Raw genomic sequence first — 19,624 nt, 5'->3', positions numbered from 1 at the left:
TTCATAGACAACAATGTGTGACTGTAGGAAATGATCTCACTGTGTTTTTACCGTTGTCTAAAGGGGTTCCGCAAGGTTCAATACTGGGTCCTGTCTTATTCACAATCTATATTGACAAAAATACATCCTCTATGACTAATTGTAACCCCCATCTTTATCCTGATGATACAATGTTGTACTGCTGTGATTAAACTGCACATAAAGCCATTACAATTATCCAGCAAGCTTCTGACAAACTGCAAGATTCTCTTTCCTAACTGATATTAGTCCTCAATAAAAAAGAAAACATATTCATGATATTCTCAAGAGTCAGAGATATCACAGACATTGGTCTGTATGTTACCACTCTAACAAGACACAGCACTGAAACGTTTTCAGAAGACAACTATTTGGGTATCTGGTTGGAACTGTTTCTTTCTAAAGTGTTGAAGGGCCTCATGCCACCATCTATCAGCTCTTTATCAAACTGGTCACAGAGTCATGGTTCAATACGATCTAGTGATCGTATAATGCTCCAATTCCCCAGATAATCAAAACTGCTTTCAGTTTAATTGTTCCATACACTCGTGTGTTGTAAAATGTGCCATTTAAACTTGATAGAGTCCTACCTATAGGTCAGACTTTGAGTTCAAAATAGTCAGCATCTGAATGGAGCTTTAACTACGTGCTGTCCTGTATGGCTGTCTGTCATTTATCTTTTCTGCACCTCTATGTTTCTTGTGTTTTGTCATGTTTGTTTGCTGCAGTTTGTTATTGTTTTCAAGCACTTTCTTTTGTTGTATCTGTATTCTGTCATATCCTTCTTCTCTGATTATCATTTCTATGTACCCAGTCTGTTTACTCTCTCTGTAATTATGTTGGTTGTTTCTGTTTCATATTTTTGCAACTATTTGATGATTTATGCTCTTGACATCAATGAAAATTAGGGCTTGCCCGCAAAGATTTTACAAGCTTTAATGACAATTCTTAACAAAAATGAGAGAAATGGCACAAAAATGCATTGATTCTTCATTTTTGACCCACTTATGGAAGAGTGTAGGGTCCAATCACTCATGCATCTAAGGGTTAAATAAAGATTGAATGGATGAATGAAAGGATACAAACAGTGGCTGCTATTCAGGAAAACAACAGGCCTCTGATTTTCATCCACAGAAATGTCTAGATGGAGGGCAGAAGGTGGGAAGGAGAGACAGAGAGAGAGAGGTGAAAGCAGTGACAGAAGAGCTTCATATGGAAAGAAAGAGGAGGTGTGAGTGAGCAGTGGACAGGGACGACCCCTCAGAAGTGTGATAGTTCATCTCGCGGGTTTATGCTCATGAATAAACTTGTCCAACAACAATAACATGCTGTTCTTTCTTGGTTTTCATTTGTAATTTATTCTGTTTTCACAAAGAAAAGAAAGTAACATTGTTCAGCGCTTTCATTTCATCATCTGATGAATATGAATTTTCTCCTCCTGGCTTATTGTTATTTTGCCTTCCTTCCCTGTTTGAACCACACAGGAGTTTTCATCTCACAGTATGCATACAAAAGCCCACTGTATCTTGACGTGTGGGGTAGGTTGGAAGAAAATAGACTTGAAGTGTAAAGACACACTTCTGGTGCGCACAAGCACAAGTGAAACTGAGTACATAGCAGTTAGGATTAAACCTGAAGCATCGATGTTAGGAAAAGATGAACAACTAAAAAGCATGGAGACACATCATGCAGGGTGGAGGTAATGAGGTTGTTTTGGTTGTAGCTTTCCACTGACCTCGACTGTGTTGAGTTGGAGGCAGAAAATAGTTGCAACGTTTTTGGATTCAGCAACTAATCTTCAATCAGCCTTCCACAGGTACAAGGGTACCTTGGTCATGATGTACTTTCTCACAGATGATTTTGTCAAGTTTTGGCTAAAACGTGGGGACCCAAATGCAAGAAAGTCCAATCGGTACATCTCATTTCTCTTATTTGTCGTTTCCTCGCTCCTCGCTTGAACTGGAAGTCATTCCTGTCCGCCAGACTGCAGGTCATCACAATAATCTTATTTGTGGTTTGAGGAGTGATGAACGATGACCCACGAGAGCTGCGTTCACAGAAGCCGGCTGACGCGCCCCCTCAGTGATCTGATACATCACAACATGAATGGAGTTTCATACGGAGGGAAGACAGATAAGAAATTAAACTCAAGTTTAATATTTAGATTGTTTTCTGGTTTAGCAGCGAGTTAACATGTGTCAGCCTGACTGTAGGAGAACAAAAGGACCACAAACAACTTTCTTCATTTATTACCGGGGCTGCCAATCAATTCAAATTTAAATCATGATTAATAGCATGATTGTTTATAGTTACCTTGTGATCAATCCAAAATGAATCACACATTTTCATGTGTTCTCAATGAACCTTCAAAGGATATTTTTCAAATTTTTCATTATCTTATCAACATGGAAGTAGTCAAATATGCTTTATGCAAATATATGATTATTATTATTGCAACAATACAAAACAATGAGAAATCTTGCCCAGAATGTTCTCCAGAACAACCTCAAAGTTACCGCATGCTGAAAAATATGGACTCCGCATTAACACGTTCTGCCAGTTAAAATGGTTCCTGTGCCTCCCAGCAGACAATACACACTACACTACACAGTAAAAATAAACAGTACGCAGTAGAAATACACAGTAAGCTGTATGAATTAACTGTACACTGTTTAAATATACAGTACACAATAGAAATACACAGCATATGGTATAAATACACAGTACGCAGTATAAATGCACAGTACACAGTATAAATACACAGTATACAGTGTGAATATACAGTACACAGTATGAATACACAGTACACAGTATAAATGCACAGTATGCAGTATGAATACACAGTACGCAGTATGGATATACACAGTACACAGTATGAATACACAGTACACAGTATAAATACACAGTATGCAGTATAAATACACAATACGCAGTATGAATACACAGTACACAGTATGAATACACAGTACACAATATAGATACACAGTACGCAGTATAAATACGCAATATGCAGTATGAATACACAGTACACAGTATAAATACACAATACGTAGTATGAATACACAGTACACAGTATGAATACACAGTACACAATATAAATACACAGTACGCAGTATAAATACACAATATGCAGTATGAATACACAGTACGCAGTATAAACACACAATATGCAGTATGAATACACAGTACACAGTATGAATACACAGTACACAGTATGAATATACAGTACACAGTATAAATAGACAGTACAAATACAGGCTGCAGCACATTCTTCATGTGCAGTCGTTTTATTCAACAGCTAACAGAGAATCACAGGCACAGTCTGAACTTTACGGTCGTAGGTTCATAAAAACAATCCAGAGGCTGTTCTGTTTCACAGAAGCTTCATTTACCCAAAAATAAATAATGAGGATATGAGCAGGAGCTCCTCATCCTGACAAGTCCAGTGAGAGAGTGAATGAAACAGGAACTGAACTCAAACCACAGAACCAGACAGCAGAGCAGATGCAGATGCAGCTGTTAATTCGTCCAGAGATCAGCCTTAATAAAAAATAAAGTGATCATCCAGCAAACAGTTTGCCGTCCGCTTCAAAGATATTTAAAGTTGTAAAAATGGCAGGATTGGTTACAATGTAGGACACAGACAGCAGCTGAGATAATACAGAGTGCTGAGGATAACTGATCTTTAATTTGAGCCACCATGAAGAGTTCATCTCAGTGTCATTACAGTAAAGTGTCTCAACTATAGTCACTACGACTTTAATCACATAATTGTCTGAACTGATCACACACTTGAATTTATCCCAGTAGCACTGAGATCCACAGCTGAAGTCTTTCATTGTGGATTTAAAAATGAATCTGAACTGAACTCAGTTCCCCAGTCTTTACGTCTAGGTCCAGTTCTCTAATCCTGGATCCTGGACCAACAGCTGTTCAGACCTACCAGCTGCTGTTCCAGTAGGCCTACAGAACTTCCCACCCCCTGCAGGTCACTATAACAGCTCTGGACAACTCCTTCAGTGATGGAGAAGGAGTGGTATCACAGGTCCAAGTGTGTGAATGAGCGGTATCACAGGTCCAAGTGTGTGAATGAGAGGTATCACAGGTCCAAGTGTGTGAATAAGTGGTATTACAGGTCCAAGTGTGTGAAGGAGAGGTATCACAGGCCCAAGTGTGAGAAGGAGAGGTATCACAGGCCCAAGTGTGTGAATGAGCGGTATCACAGGTCCAAGTGTGTGAATGAGAGGTATCACAGGTCCAAGTGCGTGAAGGAGAGGTATCACAGGTCCAAGTACGTGATTGAGACCTATCACAAGTCCAAGTGTGTGAATGAGCGGTATCACAGGTCCAAGTGTGTGAATGAGCGGTATCACAGGTCCAAGTGTGTGAAGGAGAGGTATCACAGGTCCAAGTGTGTGAATGAGCGGTATCACAGGTCCAAGTGTGTGAAGGAGAGGTATCACAGGTCCAAGTATGTGAAGGAGAGGTATCACAGGTCCAAGTGTGTGAATAAGTGGTATTACAGGTCCAAGTGTGTGAATGAGCGGTATCACAGGTCCGAGTGTGTGAAGGAGAGGTATCACAGGTCCGAGTGTGTGAAGGAGAGGTACCACAGGTCCTTCCTGATGCTGTCAAGACTTTACAACCAGCACTGCTCCCAGTAAACCTCACTGTGCAAAAAAAAACTCTACACATAACTAATTTATCATTTTGGGTTCACAATTACTGAACAATGTTTAATACCCATGTATTATTTATAAATAACAATGCACTTCCGCACTGTTTATAATTACACTGTTCATATTGTACAATTTTACGTTTGTACTATTTTATTTCTTACCATTTTATTATATTGTTTATTTTTTTACTATCAGTATTGTTTCTTGTAATATTTCTGTCCTTTGGCAACCTGTGCTTAACCTTTGTGTCTGTTCACTGTTTGTGTGTCACTGCGATCTCTGCGTATTCAGGTCAGTTAGATGCCTTGATACACAGGTAAGTTCATGTTTGATGGGTTATGCTTCACACACTCAGAGACTTTGCATGCAACAAACTGTCTTCTCTCACCTGGCATCACGCCACACACGCACGCACACAAACACACACACAGTACATGTTAGTTATATTGTGTGCTTCATCTTTGTGTAAAATAAAAGACTGTTGAACCTTTATGCTTCCTATTTAATATTGTACAAGAGTGAATGTTGCCAACCTCGACTCTGTCAAGGACTCCATTACAGCTGTTAAGGTAATTTTGGTAGTAGTTATTAAGCTAATCATCAAACAGAGTTACAAACTGACACTTTACTACCTTTTTCTGAGACTGATTTGGTGAATTGGTCATCTTTTCCCTTCTTCAAGGGTGGTGCTCCAAGGAAATCTAATGAAATTGGATCTTATGTATGATATCAGGATCAATAATCATCCCTGACTGCAAAATTTAACCCTAATTCCCTATCATTGTTGCATAAAAGCACAATGGTAGTGATGGATCACAGGTCTATCAATGGACAGCGTGGAAAATCTGTGTTGAGTGGACCCAAGGTGACTGACAGCTGATCCAGCTGCGATCAGCTGCTGCCGTCATCAGAGACGGGCCTTGCTTCGCATGACGCTGCGGAGTAAAGGACGTCTCATTTCTCTTGCTTCATGTTTCTTGGCCCTCTCTCCTCCCGTGTTTTCCTCACATTCCTCCATGAAAAAAGTGGGAGCAATTGAGCCGCGAGGAAAAGACGCAAATGAGGGAAATGTGGATGAAATTGAGGTGAAATGGGATGAACCTACAAGGGCTGATCAACATTCAAGACACAGGTGAACACAGAGAAAGGCGGGAAGTTACTCAAACGGAGAGGAAGTGTAAAACAACGCGGCACATGAGGGCAAAACATGACACACTCATTCGTTGAGTGATGATTGAGTTGCTGAGTTAGAATAAACTTTGTGAAACGCTGTCTCTGACACATCTTTGATTATATTGGCCGTCTTGTAAATGTTCTACATGAACTTCTTTTTTTGTGTTAAAGCTAGTGTCTGTTTGCTCAGTGATGACTGTGTGTATGTACCTATTTAGAAGGGAGTGAGATAGGATCACATGTCAAGAAGCATGTTCTTGCCAGGTGTGACCTGACAGACTAAGAGCTTGTGATCAAATCACTCAGGACGGACAGTTATACAAGGTGTGAAGGGGCTCTGGCAGAAACCTGCATGATTCCAGGCTTAATTTCATGTCAGTGGCATCACTGTTGCATCAGTTTTTGAGTTGCTATGCTGAACAGGACAGAAATGAAGTTTCAAGCATTCGTTTACTTTTACTTATCTTGCCAGTATGTTATGGGTTTTCAGTCACCATGGCACACTAGAGAGAAAGTGTCTGTGCGAATTTTCAGTTGAATTATTTCTTTTAATGACAAGATGTCAGAGCAGAGTGCTTTGTTTTGCTTTAGCCGTCGAGGATTTTGGAACCTCAATATGACAGTTTCTGGAAATGGAATACATTTCCCAAAACGTGTCTGAGCAGCTGTGAAGAACTATAAGACTTTCACAGGGAATTATTTTACACATCAGGCATAAATCCACACTTTACAAGAGCAGATAGACAGCAGCGGGCTGAGCTGCTATTCATTTAGAATCAGTCCTATCTGTACCTGAGGCATTGCTGGCAACCCACACATCACACATTAGAGATGTGATAAAAAGCATCTCTATGTAGCAGATGCTGGATTCAGTGTAGTTATCTAAATGAATAAAGTGCTGTCTCATACTTAATCTCATGTTTTCATGGCTATTTGCCTGCTGATATACTGTATATGCTCTAAAAATAGCTCCAGTGCTCCACAGATTGGAGACAGCCAAAGAAGAAAAACATGCACAGCTAATGTGAGTTTAATGAAATGTGAATGAATCATTGTTGTCGAAGGGAGAAAGAAATAATTACATTTCACTGGCAAAAGACTTGGCTCAGTTTTTTGGCCAACACATATTTCAGTCACATTTGAGCTCTCCAAGTGCAAAGCATGCCAGCTTTCTCACAAGAGTTCATTAATTAAATGAGGTAAAACAAGGACTGCATTTACTAAAGCCTCTAATTAAGGATAATATCCCAGCTGTTTTGTGATGATAGTGATGGCAGCCTTCTGTACTACAATCTGCTGCTTTAAGTGAGCAGGTCCAACTGGTACCTACAAGGCCTCCAAACCTGTTCATGCTGAACAAATATAAGACAAAGGAGGGTGTTCGCATTATTGAGAGTTACTTAAGCAGACAGTTACTGTGTTTACAAAGGCAACACGACCCAAAGATATCTGGCAGCATCTCTACACGCGGTCAAAATGTGAAATTAGGAGCAGTCTTTTTCGTGCCCTCGGCCAAACATTCACCAACGCAGCTGTGACGGGTTAAATATTCACTCACTTCAGGCCAAATGTGGCCTAGTTCAGTTAAAACCCCCAGCTGTGATGCCTAAGGTGGAGCACACACACACACACACACACACACACACACACACACACACACACACACACACACGCTCCCCTCTATTATCTCAACAACAAACTAGGGTCAAAAGAGCATCACCTGGCCCGGGGAGGCTTCGTGACCACAAACACCTTAGCTACCTCGACTTAGCTCCACGACTCCACACTTCCTCGGCCCAGACATTGTGGTGTCAGTGGAGCCTGACCACTAACTCACTGAGACAAAGACAAAGCGGCAAAACAGAAGTGTTAAGGTAAAACGTTTCAAAAACTGATAATAAATAAAACACAAACTAGATCTATGCCACGTGGGAGTTGCGATAATTGTCATTTCACAGCTTGTGTTCATATTAACAACTACGTCCTAATTGTGTCTGGGAAAGCCCTGATATAATAAAGTAATCAAAATGTAATGAATGTAATGTTGAATTGGAGATTTACACGACTAACTTGCAACCATGTAATGATTTTCTTCCTCTACGGTCTGTCTCATATGATGTGAGCACAGACTTGTTCTCAGTTCATATGTTTAATAGAAAAGATTATTCCCTACATTTGGGAGTTTATGTCGAAAGTGTGTCTAAAATATATTGCATAGTGTACAGTTGATGGTCACAACCTGACAGCTAACTACCATCAGGCATTACACAGACTGGGGAAAACAAATTACTGCGGGGTTCATTAGTTTCCACTGTTTCCCAGAAACATCACCTGGATCTCAGTATGTGCTTGCGGATGATGTGGTGCCTGAGCCATTGTTATGCTCCATTATAACTGCAGAGGAGCTCTATCTGTTCCTTTTAAGAAATCAAAAGCATTCTCTGTGTCTCTTAAGACCTTTCTATTTGGAATTTTAAGGACATCTCCACAAGGGTAGAGAGTTACACGAGGACAGTTCTCATCCAAGCGTGAGCCGGCTAGAATCACTGAGGGTGGCTTCACACATTACAGGTTCGGTCCAGTTGCAATGAGCTGTATCTCCTCTTATAAATCAAAGACTTGTATCCTGCTCCATGTGTCCGAGTCCAAGTGTGTGACAGCGATCTGACAGCAAAAAGCCCTGAATCATCCCTATACAGGATGCTTCACCGTCTGTTTTTCCACATGTGGCCCATTTTCAGTTAACCAACCGGCCGAGCAGACAGAGCGCACCGTGGCCCGGAGCAGAACTCATGAGCTGTATCGATCGTCTGTGCGTCTGTGCTATTTATCTATGTGTGCCACGAGTGAATCAGGCAAGAAAACACACTGAACTATTACAGATGGAGTCAATGCTGATTGTGTTTTTACATATAGGCCTATTAATTCCTCAGACATGAGCAGACACACACACAGACACACAAGCTGTAAACCCTTCCTGCTGATCTTCACACAATTCTGTGGCCAGTTTAACTTGTTTACTTGTGAACAGACACCAAACCAGAACTACAATGCAAACATGTATCATCTTTTTTTCTTTTTTTCTGGAGCAAATGAACCCAGCTACAGGTAAGGCAACATCTGAAAGCCTGAGGCAACGCTACTTTGTTTAAGTAGACAGAGATTGACCTCTGTGAGTTGGACTGACTGATCAATGGATAGACAGGTGGTGTGGGCGTCGTCCTTGCCTGTCAAACAGAGAGGGCGGTGTCAGTGTACGACCAGGCGCATCTATCACTACATAGGCAGCAACAGACACACAGCCTGGTGAGGATCAGGGAGCAGGAGAAGCCTTCATTTGAAGTTAACATCAGAGCCAGCTGAGCTGGTGTAGCGGTGCTAATGTTTCCACATCTCATCTACCACTGTGTTATTTAATGGGCCTCAAACAAGGCTTTATATTCACACCATTTCTCTGATTTCTAACACTTAATATTCAAACATTGCTGCTGGCCCTCATTGACAAAGAGGTCTGAAGTAAAATGGTTTGAGAACAATATAAGAGTTGCTGTGGGTCATTTCCATCAGAAGTACAGTTAGTCCACTGGGTCTCACGTCCTCTGATGCTGTCAGTAGATGAAGACGTTTGTGTTGGTTATTCAGTGGAGATACTGTGTTACTCTCCTTCCACATGTTTGTGTTACTGAAGTTGGCATTAGCGAGGGAAACAGTAGTTACTGGACGTAACTTTAGTTCTATGAGTAATGTGTTTTGCTGCAGGTTATTGCAGCCACAATAAACCACTTTATTTTTAACATGCTAAAGCATGTCCTCCACCAACACACGCCCATCTCTGAATGATTGGCAGACATCCCTGCTTGGACAGCTGCCACCACCACAAACTCAACATAGTATAACTGAACTCCTCTTCATCCTGGGTAAAGACTGCCTTCACATCGACCAGTCAGTCACTGTCGAGGATGTCATGGTACTGCCTCCATCGACTGCAAGGAACCCTGGGCTTAATCCTCGACGATGTACTGTCCTGCGCCCCCAACACCACTCCTGTGGCCCGATCCTCTACAACATCCGCAGGATCCGGTCTATCCTCAGAGAGGACATAACGCACCTCCTGGTCCAAGCGCTGGTCATCTCCCTCCTACTGCAACTCCCTCTTGGTTGGACTCCCAGCCTCTGCGACTAAACAGTGGCAGCGTATCCAGAACGCTGATAAGTCAAAAAAAAAAGAATGCACTTGTATGTTCGTATCCTCAGCACTTCAATCATAGCACTTATGCACTTATCTTTGATAAATAGCAGCTGCTATCCTCAGATGAGGGCCTGACAATTGTTTCTATATTTCTTTTTTTTTTCAACAGTATTATGTCGTGGTTTCTCTCCTGTGACAGATGTAATTATTGTAAGTCGCTTCGGACAAAAGCATCTGCTCAATGCCCTGAATGTAAATGTAAAGCACTTCAGACGGGAATGGCAGTTTTGCTAAGTCCAGTGTTTCCCACACATACAGTTTGCTTTGATGGGCCGCCAAGGAATATAAGATACTTCTATGTTTTTAATCCGTCAAAGAGAACAACGCCATCCACGATCGGTTAATTAGGTGACGCTCTGCCCTCCTCTGCTCCTTCTGTGTACTGTCAGTCAGTCACACAGAGACACACTGGTGTTACATCCCTCCTGTAAACACACACAGTCTGCATGTCTCAGCCATCATCACTTTCTGCTGCAACAAGACCAAATTCAGCGCCACACCAAACCTCTTCATCAGCCAACATCAGTATTTTGTAAGTCCAAGTTTGGTCCTGCTAATAGTTCAGTTATAAAGGTTTTAGCTTTACTCTGACTGACAAAGTCTCCAGTTGACAGACTCATCAGCTTTCAGAGGGCAGCTGCAGATGCCAGTGTTTTGTCTCAGGTTAGGGATTTTATTTGTTTAATTTTTCAGATACATTATTATCAAACATATAACCATGATCATAACTTGACACTGCAATTTATCAGAAATCACCAATTTTATTGGAGACACTTAGATGAGGTGCGCTCATCTGAGTGCTGAGGACTCACTGTCTATAATATCATTGATCATGTAGGACCAATGTAGGCAGACATGTCTTCACAGAAAGTGACAGTGATGAAACTGGTATTAAACCCACCAACACTAATGAAAGAAAATAATGAATATTATATTCACGTCCATGTAATTTGACAGCACATCCACTGTGAGTCTCTGGGTTATATCCAGCACATCAGCCTGTTGCCAACAGGATGTGAGCCATGTGAGAGCAGAACATGAATACATGGATGTTTTTTGTCTTTTCGGTGGGTTTATATTTATTATTAATGTGTTGTCAAATGGGTGAATGTGGATTTGTCTGTGTTGGTCTATTTACAATGTCTATTTACAGTGTCCCTAAATGCAAGGTGTTGTCAAGGTGATGAAATTATTGGCTTCATAAGCGTGTATTGTTTGTTTGTTCACCTTTTTCATAAATGTAAAGAGCGTGATGTGCTGAGCGTCATCAGTTCAACTGATATTATTTGATCAACCTGAGGACGATATCTTTGTCTCATTACCGTCAGCTTGAGTGAAGGGCACGCTGCTCCACATTGTTCCTTTTCTGCTGCCTTTCATGTTGAATACAAGTGAAATACTGACAGGTGAGCTTTCAGTGGCTTGATCAAGGACAGTCATTTAATGCTGCTTTCAGCTACAGACCGACTCATTCAGGCAGCTAACACTGGTGGGTCAAAAGGACTGTCAGGCAAGTTTGAAGCTGGGGATGGTGGGAGTCAGTCCAAGCGGTTTTCTGCCGACCCACGATTGTCACAAGGGTGACTTATGTCTCTTGAGATTTCTAAAGGGACAATTACAAAGTGTACCACTGGGGTTCTTCTTAAAACTGAGGATATCACTCTCAGTAAATTCACTTTCAACGTTGTGTTGTAGCTTTGACCCAGCAGTCCCTTGTCAGAGCTAACGTCAGCCCGTCTGCCTGGCTATCTTTTCCATGCGATGGTTACAGTAAGGTGAGCTCCCTAACGCTCTGTAACCGATCAACACTTCACTGTTAACATCTCTAATCATGAATACATGACTGGAATTAATAAATTAAAGTTAATTCCACCACACATAGCTCTTACTTAATGTTATTTCAACACTCCCCTGCACGCACAGTGCTGTGTTGGTCCTGCAGCATACAGAGCCATAAAGCTAGAGCTGGTGTTCTGTCTGTCATTGGTCCAGGTGTGACAATCAGACATATGAACATATGAGAGATGAAGGTCGAGGTCAGGCATCAACTTTACTGCCCAGCTGGTTCAAACTGATAGAGCAGAGTAAACAATGCTGTTTGTTAGGTTGCTCATGTGATGTAACATTGGAACTGTGTCCGATGTCCACAGAGGCATTATAATAATCTAATCACAGCACCAACATCGTCAATTGGTACTAATCGAATGTATCTATGGATACAAATGTACACATACAGATCTAGAATCATCTACCAATCTGATAAAAGTCACTGACAAGACCAATCAACTCATAGAGCTGCAACTCTTACACTGGAGACCCTCCACTGATTATTCATCTTTCTCTCTGTTTTATATTTACACTGCAAACTAGAATGACTCTCAGTAGAGCGCATACCTTCACCAAGCTCCACAGTCCCCTGTAATATAATCAAACCTAATCTAAAATCAAACTCTCTAGCCCTCCATCACCCTACATGTGCACAGTATATGTACAGTATTATATACATATATAATATACTGTGTATATATATATTATAGGATATATTCATATATCCTATATAAGAATGTATATCAGGCAGTTTCTGAGAGAGAGAGAGAGAGAGAGAGAGAGAGAGAGAGAGAGAGAGAGAGAAGCTTCCTCCACGATAAGATGAAGTATATTATGCTAACGAGCACACTCATTTCCCTTTTCAGGTTCTAATTCTTCTCTCTGGCCTACAGGATTACACAGGTTTCTCAGATTAGGACCTAATTATACTCCCAGTTGGAGTGATAATTGAAGTGAGAATATAGAGCGAGTCAGAGACCATCAGAGCCCTGCTGGGGGATCAGGAGTGCAGAGTTTGCTTGGGTCTTACATCACATTCAGCTCCATACTACCAGACACCATCTCCTCTCCGTCCCTGAGACAGAAGCAGCCAGCACACTTCACCTGGACAAGGACAGTGACGTCAGCCACTACAGCACTGACCCTACAGGGTTACTACGGCCACATCTTAACGCTTCATCGGCTCCGTTCTCATGACCACTGCTTACTTAACAGTGCAGCCACCTGTGAGAGTGATCACATAGACATAGACTATGGAGGTATTGTGGATCTATAAACATAGAAGTTGTGACTTCACAGTTGTTGTTCTTATGTACTGTACATTACAGTATAAACACACTGATATTGATTTCAGGTGAACATTTGTACAGGTCATATTTTGTACTGCACAATTCAAATGACTGGTTTATATTTGAATATGTTTTCTTTATTTTTGGTGAATACCATTTTTGAATATTATTTTGCTGCAGCAATTTGTGGAGAACAGCCAGACAAGTACGTCGCTCCTTTCACACAAAGACGCGTCAACAACCCGAGCGCTGGGCTAGCTGACCAGAGGACAGATATGGTGGATTCAAGAGCTTAGGGCCCTGCTCCTCTCAGTTTTCCACAATGAGGAGAGAGCGTGTTGGGAAGCATGTGGCTGCATTAAGGAAACGTGCTTAGTTAGACATCTCTGACCCTTTCAGAAAGGCTCTGGGGTCGTCATGGTCACTCTTTTTCAGGCAACCAACCATATACTGGATATATCAGAACATGTCATCCATCAACCTGGTAACCAAGTAAATGTTGTGTGTGCCCACCGCGGCCTTCATAACAGAGACAGAGGAGTCCGTAAGTGGGAGCAGATCATCCGGACACTGAGTGATGCGGCTGAGTGTTGGGCGAACGAACAGCTGTGTCTTGCGGATGGTTTTTCACAACACAGACTGTGAGAAGATATTTGCTGAATCTGACAGAAACTGTATTGCATTAGAATGGCGGACTGCTCCTTTGAAGAGGAACCACAGGTGAATTAACACATTGGGAGTAGGCAGCAGTACAGCAGGACACTGGTTTATGTACAGTGAAGTGCTACTTATCTGAATGGAACCTTTTCCCCTCTCAGGTAGATTTAATAACATCTGCGATGGCTGCATTCCATTTAGTTGAGCTCGTTCGGGGCTCTGTTGCTGTGCTTGCTTGCTCACTGACACGACTTACGAGACACTTAATAGAATGGAGTCTATCCTAAGATAACAGTGTCATTAAAAATGTAGTATATTTCAAGCTCATATTGAGTTTTGAGTTTGTCTGTCGGGGTTGTATTTTGTTCTTTCTTTTCTGTGTCAGCTTGATTTTAAAGGTCAGTTCAGCTGAATTGTGTGACCTCTCCCCAACTGTGACTCCACTTACATCACGTCATAGTACGCACACTGTGTGTATGATTCCACTGATTGGCTGGTGGCATTATGGTGTGTTTGGTGTGCTGATGAGTCCGGTCATTTGGCTCAGCTCAGCTCAAGCACCGACTCTTCATTTAGAGCCTCTCAGACAGACGTAGCAGTGTTTGGACTTATGATGGGTATGTGCACACATATATCAATTAAATGAATCACTGTTATTATACTGAACCTAATCATTTCCAAAAAATCATATTCTACAATATGTTTGGTATAAAAACCGTAATAATGTGGAACGTATAATCATCGTATGCTTCCGTCTTGTATGATTTTTATTCTAGGAAGGAAAAAGTCACTTCAGATGGGAGCCATCCCATTCGCGACTGAATCATCGCTAGTTTAGTGTCTGGTGGCTTACCCGTAGATGCAGGAGATGTCGATGACCACGTCGATCATGTCACAACACAGTTCATACGTCTGCATGTCCACTGGACTGCTGTCTGTGGCAATGTAAATCTTGCTGACCACGTCGAACAGGAAGGCCTTCTCAATACCTGAGTTCTGAAAACAGAGACAGAATCAGAGAAGAGCATCACTGAGGATGACCTCACCCGGAGATGCCTGAAAAAGACAAATATCATCCCAGTGAATTTAGATTAAAATAAAAGAGATTTGATTACATACAGTCTATGTGAACAACCCCGAAAGACAGACATGTTTTCTCTGGAGTAAATCGCTCCATGTCATTCTCAGGAGGCATTCTCCCTTTAAAATGTCCTTGATCTCACATAACTAAAGCTTATTAACCTTATTGTTAAGAACCAGGGCACTTGGATTCAGTAGTGTGTGATGGTCCAGGTGTTTTCACAGACTGTATTTTATATGTGCATGTCTAAAATGCAAGCATCAGCCTTCACATTCCCATCACAGCGACAGAAATGCACTGTCAATGAAAAACCCAAAAAAACAGTTTCCACAAGATGTTACAGAAGTGAGGCCGGAGTGACAGAACACGTGTCAGCACGGACGCCCACATGAAGCTTAAGGAGTCTGGATCGTCTGTTTAAGAATAAGAACAAGAATAAAGATACAGCTTTCTGTTTGTACTGCGCTCATAAGTCGGTGCCTTGTGTCCAACCCAACATTTAATTAGAACAGAGTCATTAGAAGTCTGTGTTTGTGCAGCTGAGTAGGAAGGAGGCCCGGGATCACTGCAGGGAAAACATCATTCAATGTTAGTCCTGCCTCTTCTTTCATTCTTTTTCAATTAAATTGCCCTTGAGGAGAGACGAGCTGTCTACTCTAGTCTTCATTCTGAGTAGCAAAACAGAATCTCTTATTCTGTGGTCTGTCAAAACATGGCACGCAAAACTCTCTGAAACAAAACTTGTTGCCAGAGGGCGAGGAAGGTGTTTACTTCACTCTGTGCAGCCATTAACACACTGGCCTGTATTATAAAGAGAATCTTTAGTTAACACTTCATCTCTGAATAGTGCGAACCATCACAGGGACTAAATCCATTGAGCTTTAATCTGGTTAATTATCAAACAACACAAAGTTGCTTTACCTTTTTTCTATCTTGGTCAGTTTCTGAAACTGTGCTAACAGGGATAAGATCATTTGGGTTTGTACACATTTTCATGAAGTGACTCAACAAAGACATTAACAGTTGTGTCACATTTGACAATCAGGTTGGTATTTCTCAGAGCGGTTTCATTTTGAAGAAGAATTCCCCGAGATAATCCTGAGGTGTGAGATGTTGAGCTCACATAACTTCACGGAAATAAAACCTTATTTTTGTTTCCCTGCCTGCATGTTTGTCAGTGAGGATAGGCTAAAATAACGGAAACACCACTCTGTGTGTGGCGATGCAATTTAAAACAGCTGAACAGAAAAACAGCACAGTTCGACAGCAGCATGAACTACACCCTCCAAGGCTGATGGAATCTACCACCACATCACATGTTTGCCTCACTAGCCTGGCTGCATTCCAACATCTCTGTCCTGTATCCAAACAAGGAAATGAGGAATTAGAACTTCACATTGCTGATGCCCTGTTGACTTTTAAAGCTGATGTGTGGCAGCTTTTAGGGTGCCCGAGTCCTCCAAAACAGTCTGAGAGCTGAAGAAATAAGACGGGTGAAAACGTAGGCCGAGACTGAAGGTAGTTTCCTGTGGCCAACAACCAGGGTACTGTAAAGTCAGTAACCATGCTGGAGCTATATTACAGTCACAGCTGGTGCTATGACCCGCTGCATGACATGTGCTACATCCATAAAAAAAAAATGTGTTTTGATTGAGTTACTTAAAAACTGAAGGTGTGGTATTTTCTATATGTCTGTTGCTTGACATGTGAGACACGGCGGCACCACTCTCTGTGAGCTGGTAGCAGGTTTACACCTTTAGATGGTCTTGTTCCTGCCTGTCACTGCCTCTGTGACTCGTTTATAATGCTGCACTCACTGTTCCACAGTGGACCGCAGCTTCATACAGTAACATCAGGTGGAAGCTTTACAGTTACACTGCATCACCTTGGAGGAATACAACAGCTCTACAACCTGTGGAGTCTGTAATATATCTCATGATGTCAAACTGTGTCAGAGAAACAGCTATATGTGCTTGAATGTGATGGTAGACGAACCTTTCCCTTCATGCAGGCCTAACAAACATCCTCCACGCGGCCCTCTGGTTGGCTCACAACCACTCATCGTTTCCAATATCAGCTAAACTTTTAGAAGGCCTTAGTCATGAAAAAATATATTGACTTGGTGATGCTTATTTATCACGCTGCGATTGGCTGAGAAGTGGGAGTCAGCATCGAGCATCTCAGCCAATCGCAGCGTGACAAGTGAGCTGCCTTTCGTTTCCGCTATACTCTCACATACATGCATTCATCTCTCATCCCAGACTTCCTTCAGACACTTTCATTCTTTACTCTGTTACATGTGCATGAATACACGTACATGGCAGTGACGCTGATGTGCAGAGCAGTTTGTCGTCTTGTATTTCAGAACCGAGCTCCAGTGTGATACAGGCCACATCTGGTCAACACAGGAATGTTCAGTCGTCGTTTTAGAACAGCTTTTAATGTAGGTTTGAATTATTATTATTAAAATGAGGCTATTATTATGTCAATAGTATAAACACTTATATTGTTATAATATGACCAGGGTAAAGAGGGCAAGTGAAACCAAACCAAACAAACAGCAGTCCAGTCAGAGCTGCAGCAGCTCCTGAATTTATATTGATATTAACATTACATTAATATATCAGTCTTGGCAGTAAGCTCATTGTATTTGGCTTTGGACTGTTGGTTGGACAAAACAGGTCTATTTTCACCACTTTCACTATGCAGGTAATATTTTAATTGAAACAGCCACTTAGCAAGGCACACAGTTTACGATCTCTGCGGTCACACGTTGTAAGTTAAGTGCCACTCTCAATTTGACGATTGGTCTAATGACCAGCCAATATGTGTATATATGTGTTGATACACCACATTATCATTTAAGCTCATTTAAATGCCAAATGAGACCTGAATTAGCATGTGACAGTTAACAACACACAGAGCAAAACAGGCAGAAATAAATAAATCAGCAGGAAACTGGAACACCTTTCATTTAGGATGACATCATGAATAACCTAAATGAGGGCATGTGACACTCATAAACAGTGACGAATGCATGTGTGCTGAATGTGGCTAATACTCTTTGTTGGCATTCCAATAAGTCTGCTTTGGTGAAATACAAACAGGATATCCGTTATGTAAAGCTGCCACCTAGTGACTGGACTGTGAAGTACAGGAGGACAGGTGCATGCTTTTTATACTGCCAAGGGCCCTTAGTCCAGCTTGTGGGAGAAGTACAGAACACACTGATGCATATTGAATATAGATTTGACTAGATATCTTCATTTCATCTGGCAGCAGATTACTCACAGATATGAAAATGTTGAGGAGGTTTTCCAGCGTAGGCAGCTGTGGGATGAGCTTCTGGACCACTTTACTGAAAGCCTCGAATATGGAGTGGTCATATATACTGGTTAAATAGAAGCTGTGGAGAGCGAGGACAACAATCTCAATCAGGTTGTTACACACAGTTTAGATCACATGACAGTCCCAAAATTTGAACTCAGTCCCAGGAGCCATTGGGTTCTTGAAAGTGGGACCAGGGAATCTATTTATTATCATAAAACAGTTCTGTTCAATAAAAGCTATGAGGTAATCGTAAAAAATGTTGTCCCACAATCCTCTTCAATAAAAGCTATGAGGTAATCGTAAAAAATGTTGTCCCACAATCCTCTATTTCTACATGGAATGATGCAGTATGTATTTAACCAAGCTGTATGTTGATTTAAAAGTGAAATCACCATATGTTCACCCTGCGGTGAGAGCATTCCTACTGGACAGTTTACTTATCAGACTGTGACCATGCTCTCGTCGCCCAGTCAGAATCTGAGTTGCTGTCTTCTCCAGCAGTGAAGAAGCAGATGTTGTGTTCGAAATAAGGGAAGCTTCTTCATTTGAGCGCCTGGTAGGTAGAGAAAAGGTTCCCTCTGTATTTTCTTTAAAGTGGGCCTTGATAATCATTTTGCGAGGCAGCAGCACATAGCCGGTATATTAGGTGTCTCATCTCATGAATTTGGCTTGTTATTATTGATATTTTAAGTCCTATTTTAATTGTTGATTAGTTGATGCCATACTGCCGTTCTATAACATAAGATTGTTCCTTTTATTCTAAAACAAACCACATCTGCACACAGCACATTGTGTGACACGTGAGCGCTGCACATTGCCAGAGTCATGGGGAAAGTATTGCAAATATGCAGCAGTGGTCTGCAGGAAGATGGTGCCAGGATGAAGCAGAGAAGGTGGAGCTAAATGCAGTAGGCGGCAGGCTGGCAGGAAGATCACCGGACAAAGTTTTATTCAGGCTTAAGGCAGCACGAGGAGCAGGCGAACACGACAGCAAGACCAGGGAACTCGACAAATACTTAAATACAAGCTAAATTGATGAGGTGGTCAAAACGGTCAAAACCCACCTCAGGTGTATCCGCTCCAGGCCGGCGTCCGCGAGGTCATCGTTGGCTCGTTTGTGAATGTCCCTCTGCTTCTCGATCTTGTGGTCATCTGACAGGCCGTCCACTTTGTGAATGAACACCTCGAAGTTGATGTCCGGGTTGACCTTGTAGGCCCTGGTCACCGTGAGATGCAGCCTGCTCAGAGCCTCCACATAGTCATCCTGTCATGAAGAAGAGCCACACCACTGAAGAAGAAGCATGTTCATCAGCACTTATCC

At 41.8% G+C, this 19,624-nt stretch overlaps 1 protein-coding gene across 4 annotated transcripts in view; it reads right to left on the bottom strand.

Annotated features, from left to right (window-relative positions):
* Positions 1-19,624, bottom strand: part of rragd (ras-related GTP binding D) — a 34,926-nt gene that overhangs the window by 11,025 nt on the left and 4,277 nt on the right. The window contains exons 3-7 of one of the 4 annotated variants that reach the window (XM_030443098.1): positions 19,368-19,567; positions 18,265-18,379; positions 14,746-14,888; positions 9,979-10,076; positions 4,578-4,688 (exon numbers count right to left, since the gene is read on the bottom strand). In XM_030443098.1, the coding sequence (XP_030298958.1) occupies positions 9,998-10,076; positions 14,746-14,888; positions 18,265-18,379; positions 19,368-19,567 (537 nt within the window). In that variant the 3' untranslated portion in view covers positions 4,578-4,688; positions 9,979-9,997. Of the gene's footprint in view, positions 1-1,456; positions 2,106-4,577; positions 4,689-7,554; positions 10,077-14,745; positions 14,889-18,264; positions 18,380-19,367; positions 19,568-19,624 lie in introns of those variants that run through there. The other 3 variants (XM_030443099.1, XM_030443097.1, XM_030443096.1) reach the window with 3 other exon arrangements.

The sequence above is a fragment of the Sparus aurata genome, chromosome 16, assembly GCF_900880675.1.
Source record: "Sparus aurata chromosome 16, fSpaAur1.1, whole genome shotgun sequence".
In the NCBI taxonomy this organism is placed as follows: Eukaryota; Metazoa; Chordata; class Actinopteri; order Spariformes; family Sparidae; genus Sparus; species Sparus aurata.
Note: the sequence above shows the minus strand (reverse complement) of the source record. Positions and strands in the feature narration are given on the sequence as shown.